This window comes from Pseudophryne corroboree, chromosome 1 (genome assembly GCF_028390025.1).
Source record: "Pseudophryne corroboree isolate aPseCor3 chromosome 1, aPseCor3.hap2, whole genome shotgun sequence".
Lineage (NCBI taxonomy): Eukaryota > Metazoa > Chordata > Amphibia > Anura > Myobatrachidae > Pseudophryne > Pseudophryne corroboree.
In genome coordinates this window covers 699497134-699512448 of record NC_086444.1, presented here as the reverse complement: position 1 = coordinate 699512448, position 15315 = coordinate 699497134, and the positions used below count along the sequence as shown (strand labels likewise).

Sequence of the window (15315 nt, the reverse complement as noted above, 5' to 3'; positions counted from 1 at the left end):
TGGTGCTGGTGCCAAAAATACGGGGGACAAAAAGAGTAGGGGTCCCCCGTATTTTTAACACCAGCATCGGGCTCCACTAGCTGGACAGATAATGCCACAGCCGGGGGTCACTTTTATGCCGTGCCCTGCGGCCGTGGCATTAAATATCCAACTAGTCACCCCTGGCCGGGGTACCCTGGGGGAGTGGGGACCCCTTCAATCAAGGGGTCCCCCCCCCCCAGCCACCCAAGGGCCAGGGGTGAAGCCCGAGGCTGTCCCCCCCCATCCAATGGGCTGCGGATGGGGGGGCTGATAGCCTTTTGTGATAATAAAAAGATATTGTTTTTTCCAGTAGTACTACAAGTCCCAGCAAGCCTCCCCCGCAAGCTGGTACTTGGAGAACCACAAGTACCAGCATGCGGGAGAAAAACGGGCCCGCTGGTACCTGTAGTACTACTGGGGAAAAAATACCCAAATAAAAACAGGACACACACACCGTCGACAGTAAAACTTTATTTCATACGTCGACACACACATACTTACCTATGTTCACAAGCCGACATCGGTCCTCTTCTCCATGTAGAATCCACGGATACCTGAAAAGAAAAGATCAATATACTCACCTCAGCCATGGTCCAGAGATAAATCCACGTACTTGGCAAAAAAACAAACCGAACACCCGCTCCATGCCGGACTGAAAGGGGTCCCATGCTGACACATGGGACACCTTTCCACGAATGAGACCTGTCAGTGACAGCTGTCACAGAAAGGTCTCTAAGCCAATCAGGAAGCGCAACTTCGTTGCGCTCACCTGATTGGCTGTGCGCTGTCTGTACTGTGACAGCACATCGCAAAGCCGCTCCATTACTTTCAATGGTGGGAACTTAGCGGCTAGCGGTAAGGTCACCCGCCGGTCAGCGGCTGACCGGTGGGTGACCCCACCGCTACCCGCAAAGTTCCCACCATTGAAAGTAATGGAGCGGCTTTGCGATGTGCTGTCACAGTACAGACAGCGCACAGCCAATCAGGTGAGCGCCACGGAAGTAGCGCTTCCTGATTGGCTGAAGGGACGTCAGTGACAGGAGTCACGTGATGTCCCGGCATTCGGGAGAAAGGGGTCTGATGTGAAAACATTGGACCCCTTTCTAGTCCGGTATGGAGCGGGTTTTTGCGTGGTTTTTTTTTTAAACAAGTACGTGGATTTTACTCTCTGGACGTGGATTTATCTCTGGACGCTGGAAGGTGAGTATAATTTTTTCTCAGGTACCCTCGGATCGTCGGAGACCGTGGCAGTCGGCGTGTCAACATAGGTAAGTATGTGTGTGTCGGTAGTGTGTAATAAAGTTTTACTATCAAGGAGTGTGTGTCCTGTTTTTATTTGGGTATTTTTTCCCCAGTAGTACTACAGGTACCAGCGGACCCGTTTTTCTCCCGCATGCTGGTACTTGTGGTTCTCCAAGTACCAGCTTGCGGGGGAGGCTTGCTGGGACTTGTAGTACTGCTGGAAAAAACAATATCTTTTTATTATCACAAAAGGCTATCAGCCCCCCCATCCGCAGCCCATTGGATGGGGGGGTACAGCCACGGGCTTCACCCCTGGCCCTTGGGTGGCTGGGGGGGGGGACCCCTTGATTGAAGGGGTCCCCACTCCCCCAGGGTACCCCGGCCAGGGGTGACTAGTTGGATATTTAATGCCACGGCCGCAGGGCACGGCATAAAAGTGACCCCCGGCTGTGGCATCATCTGTCCAGCTAGTGGAGCCCGATGCTGGTGTTAAAAATACGGGGGACCCCTACTCTTTTTGTCCCCCGTATTTTTGGCACCAGCACCAGGCGCAGAGCCCGGTGCTGGTTTTAAAAATACGGGGGATCCCTGGCCAATTTTTCCCCTGCATTTTTAGAACCAGGACCAGCTCGATGAGCCCGAGGCTGGTTATGCTTTGGAGGGGGGACCCCACGCCATTTTTTTTTCGGGTTTTTCACGTTTTTTTACCGTTTTTTAAAATCGCGGCAAAATCCGCCAAATCGGCCGATTTTCGCCCGCGACTCTGGCGAATCCGTTTTTCATTGAATATGGTGAATTCCGGAAGCCACCTTCCGGGATTCACCTGTCGAATTGAGTCGAATTAAAAAACGGCGAAAATTGCCGCGAATTCGACCGCAATTGCATATACCCCTTAGCCTTTTATATACATAGGATAATACATACTTATTCCAAAGGGGTGGTCTTCAGTATGCTGACTGTCGGGATCCCGGTACACAGTATACCGGCGCCGGAATCCCGACAGCCGACATACCGACACTTTCTCCCTCGTGGGGGTCCACGACCCCCCCCTGGAGGGAAAAAATAGCGTGGCGCACGCGCGCCACCGTGCCCGCAAGGGGCTCATTTGCGCTCGCCGTGCTGTCGGTATGCCGGCGGTCGGGCTCCCAGCGCCGGTATGCTGGTCGCCGGGAGCCCAGCCGCCGGCATAATTCCAAAGTAATGAACAATAAAAGCAAGAAAATAGAGTTGTTTGCAAAGCAAAATTAACCTGCTAAACGACAGCTTTATGTCACCAACCTTTAGCATGTGTCCATTCAAAGTACTAACAGCTGATGCACCAGTTTCTTCTGTGGAATGGAAAAAGAGCATAAGTAAATCCAAACCCTGATGGCCTAAAACCCAGTAAAAATTAATTAGTGTTAACAGTATAAAGACATTACTATATAATAAAACATTCCAGTCAGTACAACATATTTTATTACAGTTTAAGTTCAGTATAAATATGCCTGGGGGTGACTGCATTTCAAGTTTTAGAACTTTATCAATTTTTATCTCAGATATTAATCCCCTTCCATTTGTGACCTTCATCTCTGCCTCCACAGAAAATAGTAAGATTCCTGGACTTGGCACCATGGAAACCTATCAATGAATCCACAGTTCAGTGCGAATTAATCTTAGCCTTGATTAGCTAAACTGCTCGGCCCTCCAACCAGCACAGTTATGTTGCTTTAAGCAGTGGATTCATGTAAAGTTCTCCCAGGTTACTGTTCAGGGCCCCATATACTACTGCGACATGTCCATCTGACATGTCGCAGGCGATCACCCCGGCAGCCTCCCGGGGGGCAGGATCGCCCAAGATACATTGTATGCTGTCCTTTTGCATACGGTGTATCTTTGGCAATCCTGGGTGATCCCAGCCATGCCCCCAGGTCGAACATGATTGAATGTGCAGTACATTCAATCTGGAGAATCCAATCCGATGCTCACGGGAACGCACATCTGATCAGATACACCTACAAAATGCCCGATTTCATCCGATATATCGGGCCGAATGCCTGAAATCGGGCATTATCGTCCTAGAGTATGGGGCCCTTTACTAGCAGAGGTGATTTTGCTGAAATGTGGGAACAATGCAGGCATAACAGATGGGGGAGAGTGACATCTTGTGGAACAAAAACAATATGGTACACATTGTAGGCATCTCTACTAATACTTGTCAGCCACTCTACAAGGGCTGTGTTGTAGTTCTCATGTTCCAACAGCACTAACCCAAGAGTACAGCTTGCTTTCAATGGTAACGTATAGTCGAAAATGTTGCATTTCATTGCAGTCCCCAATATTTTGAGAGAAGACAACTGACAGATAATTTTGTTGAATAATCTTGTATATTATATATGATGTGCGCTAACGCTCGTGTTTTTTGGTTTTGCCAGAACTACCTTTGAGTTGTTTTGGTTCAGATTTGGTTTTGGATTTCATGAAAGTTGATAAACAAAAACAAAAAAAACAGCTAAAATCGTGTAATTTGGACTGATTTTTGTTCCTGCAGTATTGTTACCCTCAATAACATTTATTTCCAATAATTCAATTTAAATTTTGACCACCTCACAGCTTACAAAATTGTTCACCAATATTGGCCAATGGCTGGCTGAACTAAGCAACATAGCAATGGCACAAACACGAAGCAATTACTTTAAAAGAATATAGTACATCTATGAAACAATACGTCACAGCAGTGGCAGACAGAATGGCAGGTTAATCAACTATATGACCCCATAGAAAGAATGCTCTCAAATAGAAGCAACACCAGGGCAGTACAGGAAAATGGCGGTGGAGTATATAGTGGCAGGCAGGTATTGATCGATCGAAATTTAATAATTACATTAATTGACCAATTTAGAAAATTAAATAAATTTGACAATCTGTTTTGCAGCAACTGACAAAAGGCCATACAAGAATTGATAATGTTAATAGCCAGGTATTCCTGACAAGGGTTGATAGTTGCACTGCAGAGCTGCAAACTCCAAAACAGTCTATGTTACACACTAACAAATATTAGGAGGCTGACTTGCTGGTCATACTACTCCACCCTTCTCTACCTCCTAATTGGGTAACAGACCCCAGTAGTGCATTTATGGAGGTACGGATCATCGATTATTTGAAATCATTGATGGTCTGTGACCAATGGCAATACTTTTACCATCGATGGGTGAGAACCAGATGGTTTTCCGCCATCGATGGTAGGGAGCTAACAATTTTTTTTTGTTCCTGCAAGTGTCGTGACACATAGCTTTAGCTCCATCCCCGACACACACAAAACCTCACCTCATGGCTCTGATTGGCATGCAGCTCATTACACACTAATACAGGGGTGCCCATCGGTGGGTGAAACCATGAATGGTTCCTTTACAGATGGTTTAACACCATCGAGGTTATCCATCATCGATGAATAACCCACCGATTTGCCATCCCTATTATGAGGAGCACCAGAGTGTCTGAGTATGAGGAAAACCACCATGTTTTGTCTCCTAACTCTAGTCTACAAGTGGTGCAAGATGGAATGGTCCTTGGGCCCTCCCGCACACCCTTATTTTGTATTTTAAAAAGGATATTTTAACAAACCAAGCACTCCAGCAACAGGGACTGCCACTTTTATGGCTAAAGTGCTTGCTTTGTATGGGCCTCCACAAGCCAATCTACCAAAGGGCTTAAGGCAGCTAACAGCGTTGTCATTCATGTCACATTTGGAACAAGTCAGACTCAAATAAAGCGAACGTGAGCACCCCTAGACTCTCCTCAGGGATTTGTGAAGTTTCTGACCACACAATTTGTTCCTCATCCTTAGTGATGTTCTTTTTTTTGGGTACGAATTTGTTTGTTTTAAAAGGCGACACATCTAAGTGTTGTCTACGAGGTTACAGAAGATGCCTGTGTTTGGCCCGGTTCCGGTATGAATGGTCGACCATGTTATGGTCGACAGTCATTAGGTCGACCACTAGTGGTCGACATTGACATGGTCGACATGGACACATGGTCGACACATGAAAATGGTCGACACAAAAAGGACGCCATGAGTTTTTAACTTTTTTTGGTGTCGTTTTTTGCGTAAAGTGACTGGGAACCCCAATTAGTGCACCGCTTTGCTCGCCATGCTTCGGGCATGGTGCCTTCGCTTCGCTCGGCACAGATTACCGCTCCAATCGTAGTCCACGTGGAACGTAAAGTATGGAAAAGTTCCCCAAAAGAAAAAAAAAGTTAAAAAACTCATGTCGACCTTTTCATGTGTCAATATTGACCATGTCAATGTCGACCAATAGTGGTCGACCCAATGACTGTCGACCATAACATGGTCGATCATGTGAACGGATACAGTTTGGCCCAGGCTTTCGCAAATTCTGCAATAGGCCTTTTATTGCATGAAACAGCAGTAGCAGGACCACCACTCAAAAAGAAAGGCCAAGCTCTGAGCATTTCCTTGCCACTGCGTGTGATGTATGGTATGTTGGCATTTTTACATTTTTCAGCAGTAAATTTTCCGCTCCTATTTAGAGGTAATGTTTTCTTAACCATTGTGAAATGCTGTTTAGATCTGAGGTGCCCTTTCATACACATTCTTTCCCCTTGACCACCTTTAGTAGTTGTTAAATAAGCACTATGACTGCCAGCAGCCACAGCACAAGGACTGGGTTGCTCCTGCTCTTTTATAGACTGATCCATGATTGATAAAACCAGGACAGGAATAAACTAAATGATAAAGCTAAATTACTTTTTTCCCCCTCTTATGATTTTTGAATGCAGATGATGGAGCTACCACACACCCAGTAACATAACCCAGCTAACATGATAGATGCTGCATAACTTGTTTTAATTTTTAAAAACAGCAGCAGGAACAACTACTCAACTTCAACAATAATAAGATTTTCTAGTAGACAGGTCAGATAGGTAGTACACATCACGCAATCCTAGGCACCCAGTGTGTATTATGTAACATAACCCAGCTAATATGATATTCGTTGTGTCACTTGTTTTAATTTTTAATAGCCCCAGCAGGACAATTACTGAACTTCAATAATAATAATTGTCTATTGGACAGGTCAGATAAGTGGCACGTAACAGCCAGGTACACCACAGTAACAAAAATAGGATTTTAATAACTACCGGTAAATCCTTTTCTCCTAGTCCGTAGAGGATGCTGGGGTCCACTTCAGTACTATGGGGTATAGATGGTTCCGCAGGAGCCATGGGCACTTTAAGACTTTTCAAGGGTGTGAACTGGCTCCTCCCTCTATGCCCCTCCTCCAGACCTCAGTATAAGAACTGTGCCCAGGGAGATGGACATTTCGAGGAAAGTATTTACTTTTAATTTACTGGTGAGATTCATACCAGCTCACACCTCAACCATGCCGCACAACATGGCATTCACAATTGCAGCAACATGCTGAAACAACCGTAACACAACATTAGTGTAACTACAAAATTAACAACTGCAGGTAAAGTACGCACTGGGTCGAGTGCCCAGCATCCTCTACGGACTAGGAGAAAAGGATTTACCGGTAGGTATTAAAATCCTATTTTCTCATACGTCCTAGAGGATGCTGGGGTCCACTTCAGTACCATGGGATTATACCAAAGCTCCAGTACGGGCGGGAGTTTGTAAAGTTGTAAAGCAGAGACGCCCCGGGCAGCCGCCCAGGATGAGCCCACTTTTCTAGTAGAATGGGCATTTACAGACTTCGGTACCGGCAATCCTGCCGTGGAAAGAGCGTGCTGAATCGTTCCTCTGATCCAGCGCGCAATAGTCTGCTTAGAAGCAGGACACCCAATCTTGTTGGGAGCATACAGGACAAACAGAGCCTCCGTTCCTTATCCGAGCTGTTCTTGCGACATAAATCTTCAAAGCTCTAACCACATCAAGAGACTTTGACTCAGTGAACGTTTCAGTAGCTACTGGCACCACAATAGGTTGGTTTATGTGGAAAGACGAAACCACCTTTGGAAGAAATTGTTGACGAGTTCTTAACTCTGCCCTATCTTCATGGAAGATCAGGTAAGGGCTCTTGTGAGACAAGGCCCCCAACTCAGACACCCGCCTTGCGGATGCCAAGGCCAAAAGCATCACCACTTTCCAAGTGAGAAACTTCAACTCTATCTCCTGTAGAGGTTCAAACCAACTCGATTGAAGGAACTGCAACACCACATTAAGGTCCCACGGTGCCACCGGAGGCACAAATGAAGGTTGGATGTGCAGAACCCCTTTCACGAATGTCTGAACTTCTGTAAGGGAGGCCAATTGCTTTTGAAAGAAAACTGATAAGGCCGAAATCTGGACCTTTATTGAACCCAGTCTAAGGCCTGCATCCACACCAAGCTGCAGAAAATGGAGAAAACATCCTAACTCAAACTCTTCCGTAGGAGCCTTCTTGGATTCACACCAAGAAAACGAGTGGGGATGACTTCCTTGGGAATACCCTTTCGGGCTAGGATCCGGCGCTCAACAGCCATGCCGTCAAACGTAGCCGCAGTAAGTCTTCATACACGCACGGCCCCTGTAGCAGCAGGTCCTCATGAGGAGGAAGAGGCCGAGGATCTTCTATGAGCAACTCCTGAAGATCTGGATACCAAGCCCTCCTCGGCCAGTCTGAGGCAATGAAGATTGCTCGAACTCTTGTTCTTCTGATGATTTTCAGAACTTTTGGAATCAGTGGAAGTGGAGGGAAGACATATACCGACCGAAACACCCACTGGGTCACCACTGCATCCACTGCTATTGCTTGAGGGTCTCTCGACCTGGAATAATATCTCTGAAGCTTCTTGTTGAGACGAGATGCCATCATATCTACTTGAGGAACTCCCCACAGACTTGCCATCTCTGCGTAGACTTCTTGGTGGAGGCCCCACTCTCCTGGATGGAGATCGTGTCTGCTGAGGAAGTCTGCTTCCCAGTTGTCCACTCCCGGAATGAAAATTGCTGAAGGCAGGCTTCCTGACTTGACCATTTTCCTTGGAAGCTTTCCCCCTGAGTGACTGCTCCCCAGCCTCGGAGACTTGCGTCCGTGGTTACCAGGACCCAGTCCTGAATCCCGAACCTGCGTCCCTCTAGTAGGTGCGAACTGTGTAGCCACCACAGGAGCGAAATCCTGGCTTTTGACGACAGGACTATCTTCCGGTGCATGTGTAGGTGGGATCCCGACCACTTGTCCAACAGGTTCCACTGAATACACTGGCATGGAACCTGCCAAACTGTATGGCCTCGTAGGCCGCCACCATTTTCCCCAACAACCGAATGCACTGATGGATCGACACACTTGTTGGCTTTAATATCAGTTTTACCATTTTCTGGATTTCCAGAGCCTTTTCCACCGGAAGAAATACTCTCTGAACTTGTGTCCAGAATCATCCAGAGAAAAGACAATCTTGTTGTCTGTTCCAACTGTGACTTTGAAAAATGTATGATCCAACCGTGTTGTTGGAGTATGGACAGGGAGAGTGTGATGTTCTGTAGCAACTGCCCCCTGGATCTCGCCTTTATCAGGAGATCGTCCAGATAAGGAATTATAGTGACTCCTTTTTGACGAAGGAGGACCATCATCTCTGCCATCACTTTGGTGAATACCCTCGGCGCCATGGATAGACCGAAAGGCAACGTCTGGAACTGGTAATGGCAATCCTGAACCGCGAATCTCAGATAAGCCTGGTGAAGAGGATAAATGGGAACATGCAGGTAAGCATCCTTTATGTCTACTGACACCATGTAATCCCCCTTCTCCATACTGGAAATCACTGCCCTCAGTGATTCCATCTTGAACTTGAACCGTTTCAAGTAGAGATTCAGATTTTTAGGTTTAGGATCGGTCTGACCGAGCCGTCTGGCTTCGGAACTACAAAGAGGCTTGAATAAAACCCCTCCCCTTGTTGTGACAAAGGTACCAGGACCATGACCTGATCCCGACAATTTTTGAATAGCCGCTGTTACTGCCTCTCGTTCTGGAAGAGAAGCTGGCAAGGTCGATTTGAAAAATCGGAATGGGGGAACGTCTTGAAACTCCAGCTTGTACCCCTGGGATACTATCTGCAAAACCCAGAGGTCCAGGCCAGACTGAATCCAACCTTGGCTGAACAGTTTGAGACATGCCCCCACCCGAGCGGTCTCCCGCAAGCGAGCCCCAGCGTCATGCTGTAGATTTGGCAGAAGTAGGAGTTGACTTCTGCTCCTGGGATCCTGAAGCCGCTGTGGACTTTTCCCTTTCCCCTACCTGCAAAGAAGGGGGAACCTTTTGCCTTTTTGTATTTATTGTGCCGAAAGGACTGCATGTGGGAGTGATATGTCTTTTTTGCTGGTGCAGGAGCAAGCGGCCAAAAAGTCGACTTACCTGCGGTAGCCGCCGAGACTAACGCATCTAGTCCATCACCAAATAAGGCCTCACCTTTGTATGGGAGAGCCTCCATATTCTGTTTGGAATCTGCATCCGCGTTCCACTGGCGAATCCACAACGCCCGCCGAGCCGATACTGCCATGGTAGCGGCTGTTGACCCCAAGAGTCCAATATCTTTCATCGCCTCTAGCATGTATGCGGCAGCATCTTTGATATTCCCTAACTTAAGGAGTATCTCATCTTTATCAATCGTGTCAATTTCCGATGACAGGCTTTCTGACCATTTTTCAAAAGCGCGAGTCACCCACGCGCAAGCAATTATGGGCAGGAGTAGCGTACCATTGGCAACATAAATGGATTTCCATGTAGTCTCCATTTTGCGGTCTGCCAGCTCCTTTAGTGAAGCCGTGCCAGGTGCAGGGAGAATTACCTTCTTTGTCAACCTGGACAGTGCACTGTCTAACACAGGGGATGACTCCCATTTTTTTCTGTCCTCCACAGGGAAAGTATAAGCTATCTGAATCCTCTTGGGAACACAAAATTTATTTTCGGGATTCACCCACACCCCTTCAAAGAGAGTATTCAGCTCGTGGGACGGAGGGAACGTGACCTTAGATTTCTTTTCTTTATAGAAATAGGCCTTCTCCTGAGGTACAGGAGTGGCTTCTGTGACTTCCAGAACCTCCCTTATAGCCACAATCATATATTGTATATTTTTTGCCAATTTATGATCTATTTCCCTGGAGTCACTATCGTCGACACAGGAATTAGTGTCCGCGTCGGTATCAGTATTCACAATATTTGCAAACGGTCTCTTATGTGACCCAGAGCGGTCGCCTGCGGATGGAAGAACAGAACCCTGAAATATCACATCTTCCACAGATTTTCTCCAGCATTCTGCATGAGATTCAGACTTATCTAAGCTCCTATTGATATGATGCATACTATCACATATTTCTTTCACCCAAGCAGGCTCTTGGAGTGTCGGCAGCGCCACCACATTCTAAGACTGTGTCCCTAAAATGGCTTCCTCCGGGGAAGAACTCCCTGCCTCAGACATGTCTTACACACGTGCACAACACACAGACACACTGGGACTTATAGGGGACAGACCCACAGTAAAATCTGTCAGAGGGACACAGTTTAGGAGCAGCCAGTTCACAACCCCAGCGCCAGTGTCTAATGCCTGTGAACACAAAATGCCCACTGACATGCAGCGCTGTTTTACACAGTAAACACACTTGTAAAGCACCAAATTCGCTTATGCCCCCACCTGTTTTGCACCCTGATACTTGTAGTCAGAAGCAGAGGAGGACCAGCGATGTCTCTGCAGCCTGAGGAGAGAGAGAAAATGGTACTGAGCAGTGTGCTGGCTGCCTGAGGAAGAAGCTCCGCCCCCACAATGGCGCGTTTTTACCTCAGAGATTTTACATAATATTTATACTGGCGGGGGTAGGGCTGTGCCTGGGCATCTTATGCCCCCTTTTAGCCAGTTTATTTAGGTATTCTGGTGCCCAGGGTGCCCCCCCTCCCGTGCCCTGCACCCTGCAGTGCCTGTGTGTGTGTGGGCAGCAATGGCGCGCTGCGCTCCCACCAGCAGCGCGGTACCTCAGCTGTCACTTTACTTGATTGAAGATCTATCTTCTTACACTCACCTGTCTTCTGACTTCTGGCTCTGTGAGGGGGGTGACGGCACGCTGTGGGAGTGAGCATCTAGACACGGCTAGTGTTCAGTACCCTTCAGGAGCTAATGATGTCCTGTCAGCCAGAAGCAGAGCCATGAAACTCTTTAGGAAGTTGGTTCCTACTTCTGCCCCCTCAGTCCCACGAAGCAGGGAGACTGTTGCCAGCAGTTCTCCCTGAAAATAAAAAACCTAACATAAGTCTTTTCAGAGAAACTCAGTAGAGCTCCTCTGGAGTGCATCCAGTCTGCCTTGGCACATTTCTAAAACTGAGGTTTGGAGGAGGGGTATAGAGGGAGGAGCCAGTTCACACCCATTGAAAAGTCTTAAGAGTGCCCATGGATCTTGCGGAACCGTGTATACCCCATGGTCATGAAGCGGACCCCAGCATCCTCTAGGACGTATGAGAAATATGAACGTTATGGTAAGAACTTACCGTTGATAACGTGATTTCTCTTATGTCCACAGGTATCCACAGGATAACATTAGGATATTGTCGAGCGACAGCGAAAATGGCACCAACACGGTCACGAGCTTTCTGGCCTCCCAGGATGCATTGGGGCCTCCACTATATAGTCCCGCTCACTGACTCAGTCAGATCAGTTCTTTCCACAGCGATTATAGGCAGGAACATTAGGTAGAGACCTGTACAGGCGATAAGAACACACATGCACACCCTTCCTTACAAGAAGGAAGAGGTTTTTAGTGTTTGTCTAGATCCTCAAATCAGATGCGTCCGGGTGGGATCCCTGTGGATACCTGTGGACATAAGAGAAATCACGTTATCAACGGCAAGTTCTTACCATAACGTTCATTTCTCTGGCTGGGTCCACAGGATTATCCACAGGATAACATTGGGATTCCCAAAGCCATTTTAGTGGTGGGGACGCTCCTGATTGCACAGGAGGACCTTTCGCCCGAAGTCTGCGTCATGGGAGGCAAAAGTATCCAAGGCATAATGTCTGATGAATGTGTTTATGGAAGACCATGTGGCTGCCCTACATATCTGTTCTGCTGATGCACCCTGTTGTGCTGCCCATGAAGGACCTACCTTACGTGTAGAGTGAGCAGAGACATTAGCCGGAATAGGGAGATCTGCATGAGAATAAGCTTCAGATATTACCATTCGGAGCCATCTCGCCAGCGTCTGTTTACTAGCAGGCCAACCTCTCCTATGGAATCCGTAGAGGATGAAGAGGGAATCTGTTTTCCTGATGGCACTAGTACGATCTATGTAGATTTTTAAAGACCGGACCACGTCCAGTGACGCTTCTCCCGCAGATAGTCCCGATACCTGAAAAGCTGGGACTACAATCTCTTCATTCAGGTGAAACTTTGACACCACCTTTGGAAGATAACTAGATCTCGTTCTGAGAACTGCTCTGTCTGGAAAAAAACTTAGGAAAGGAGACTTACATGATAATGCTCCTAAATCTGACACTCTTCTGGCTGACGCCATTGCCAGTAAAAAAAGAACTTTAACCGTTAACCACTTAAGATCTGCTCTCTCAAGTGGTTCAAACAAAGGACCCTGGAGAAATTTAAGAACTAAATTCAGATCCCAGGGAGCTGCAGGAGGAACAAATGGAGGTTGAATATGTACTACTCCTTGGAAAAAAGTACGTACATCCTGTAGGTCAGCAATCTTCTGCTGAAACCATACAGTCAACGCTGAGACTTGCACCCTCAAGGAAGCAACCTTCAACCCCTTATCCAATCCTGCCTGCAGAAAATCCAAAATTCTAGCTACTTTAAAGGCTCTTGGATTGTAATTTTTTCCAGAACACCAATGAATATAGGCTTGCCATATTCTATGATATACACGGGCCGAAGAAGGCTTTCTTGCTCTAAGCATGGTTTGGATTACTTGCTTTGAAAATCCTTTAGCCTCTAAGATACAGGTTTCAACAGCCACGCCGTCAAAGACAGGCGATCCAGATGACTGTGACAACAAGGGCCCTGCATTAACAGATCTGGACGTTGAGGGAGCAGTATCGGTGCTTCCACGGACATTCTCCACAGATCTGTGTACCAATGCCTTCTTGGCCAAGCTGGAGCTATTAGAATGATTGCTCCTTTTGCCTGTTTTATCTTTCTCACTACTCTGGGTAACAGAGATATTGGAGGGAACAGATATGCCAGCTGAAACCTCCATTCTACTGACAGTGCGTCTACCAGGACTGCTCCTGGGTCCCTTGTTCTTGATCCGTACCTCGGAACTTTGTTGTTTAGACGAGACGCCATAAGGTCTATCTCCGGTAGACCCCATCTGTTCACCAGTGTCTGAAACACTTCTGGGTGTAGTGCCCATTCGGTTTCCTGAATGGTGTGCCGACTGAGAAAATCCGCTTCCCAATTTAGTACACCCGGGACAAATACTGCGGACAATGCCGGGAGATGGAGTTCTGCCCACTTTAGAATGGGAGTTACTTCCTCCATCAGACTCTTGCTGTGAGTCCCTCCTTGATGATTTAGGTATGCTACTGCCGTCGCATTGTCTGAGCGGATCTGGACTGGTCTTCCTTGTAGATTGTCCTTTGCCTGAACTAGGGCCAAGTAAATGGCTCTTATTTCTAACAGATTTATCGGCAGGCGACTTTCCCTTGCGGTCCATTTTCCCTGGAACCATAGGCTTCCGAGTACCGCCCCCCAACCTTGCAGGCTGGCATCTGTCGTCAGGACTTGCCACTCTTTTATCCAAAAGGGTCTCCCCTTGTTTAAATGGTCTGTCTGTAGCCACCATGCTAGAGACCTTTTTACATTTACTGGAATCTTTATCATCTGCTTCTTTATTGTTTGATGATTTCCGTTCCATTTTGTCAAAATGAGATGCTGCAATGGTCTGGAGTGGAATTGCGCATATTCCACCATGTCGAACGTTGATACCATCAGACCCAACAGTCGCATTGCTGCATGGACTGACATTGTCTGGGCTTGCAACGCTTTCTGAGCCATGACCTGCACCTTGACTATTTTCTTCTCTGGTAAGAGAACTCTCTGTAGGTCTGAATCCAATATGGCTCCCAAATGAACCATCCGCTGTGATGGATTCAGGGACGACTTCTCCCAATTTATGAGCCACCCGTGTCTCTGTAAACAAACTATCGTCTGTTGGAGATGGCTCAACAGTAAATCTTGCGACTGTGCTAATATTAATAGGTCGTCTAGGTATTGGAATATCCTTATCCCTTGTTTGCGCAGACAAGCTGCCATAACCACCATGATCTTGGTAAACACCCTGGGTGCTGTAGCTAGCCCGAAGGGTAGAGCTTGGAACTGGAAGTGTTCCTTGAGGATGGCAAACCTGAGGTAACACTGATGTGATAGTGCTATAGGCACATGTAGGTAAGCATCCCGCACATCCAGAGATACCATATAGTCTCCCGGTTCCATAGCCAACATTATGGAGCGTAACGTCTCCATGTGGAACTTCGGGATCCATATGTAATTGTTCAACATCTTCAGATTTAGAATTGGTCGATATGACCCATTTGGTTTCTGGATTAGAAACAGATTGGAGTAATACCCCTGTCCCTTTTGTGATGGAGGTACTGGGACAATCACACCTGACTGCAGTAATTTTTGGACTGCTTCTTGCAGGGCATTGGCCTTCGACTCTATACGAGACGGGCTGGTGCAAAAAAATCTTTGAGGAGGCTGCCTCCTGAATGGGAACCCATACCCCTGAGATACTACCTTCTGCACCCAGGCATCTGTTGTTGACTGTTGCCATGTGTGTGCAAATTGCAGGAGTCGGCCCCCAACCCTGGAATCCTCCAGGCGGAGGCCCGTCTCTTCAGGCTGAGGGCTTTTGTTCAGGTTTGGAAGCTGGCTTTTTGCTAGCCCACTGCTTCTTACCCCTGGATTTAAACTGGGGTTGTTTAGGCTCCTCTTTACCTTTCGCTTTGCTTTGCCAGCGAAATGAGCGAAATTTTAAACCCTTGGACTTAGGGTTGTAGGTAGCCGGAAATCTGACCTCCTTCGATTCAGCCTCTGACTCTAGGATATCCGATAAA

General features: G+C 47.2%; 1 protein-coding gene across 5 annotated transcripts in view; it reads right to left on the bottom strand.

Moving 5' to 3' along the window:
• HMG20B (high mobility group 20B) overlaps positions 1–15315 on the bottom strand; it is a 107867-nt gene that overhangs the window by 80239 nt on the left and 12313 nt on the right. For all 5 annotated transcript variants that reach the window (XM_063914829.1, XM_063914830.1, XM_063914826.1 and 2 more), the window contains exon 6: positions 2542–2591. In XM_063914829.1, coding sequence (XP_063770899.1) covers positions 2542–2591 — 50 coding nt within the window. The remainder of the gene's footprint in view (positions 1–2541; positions 2592–15315) is intronic.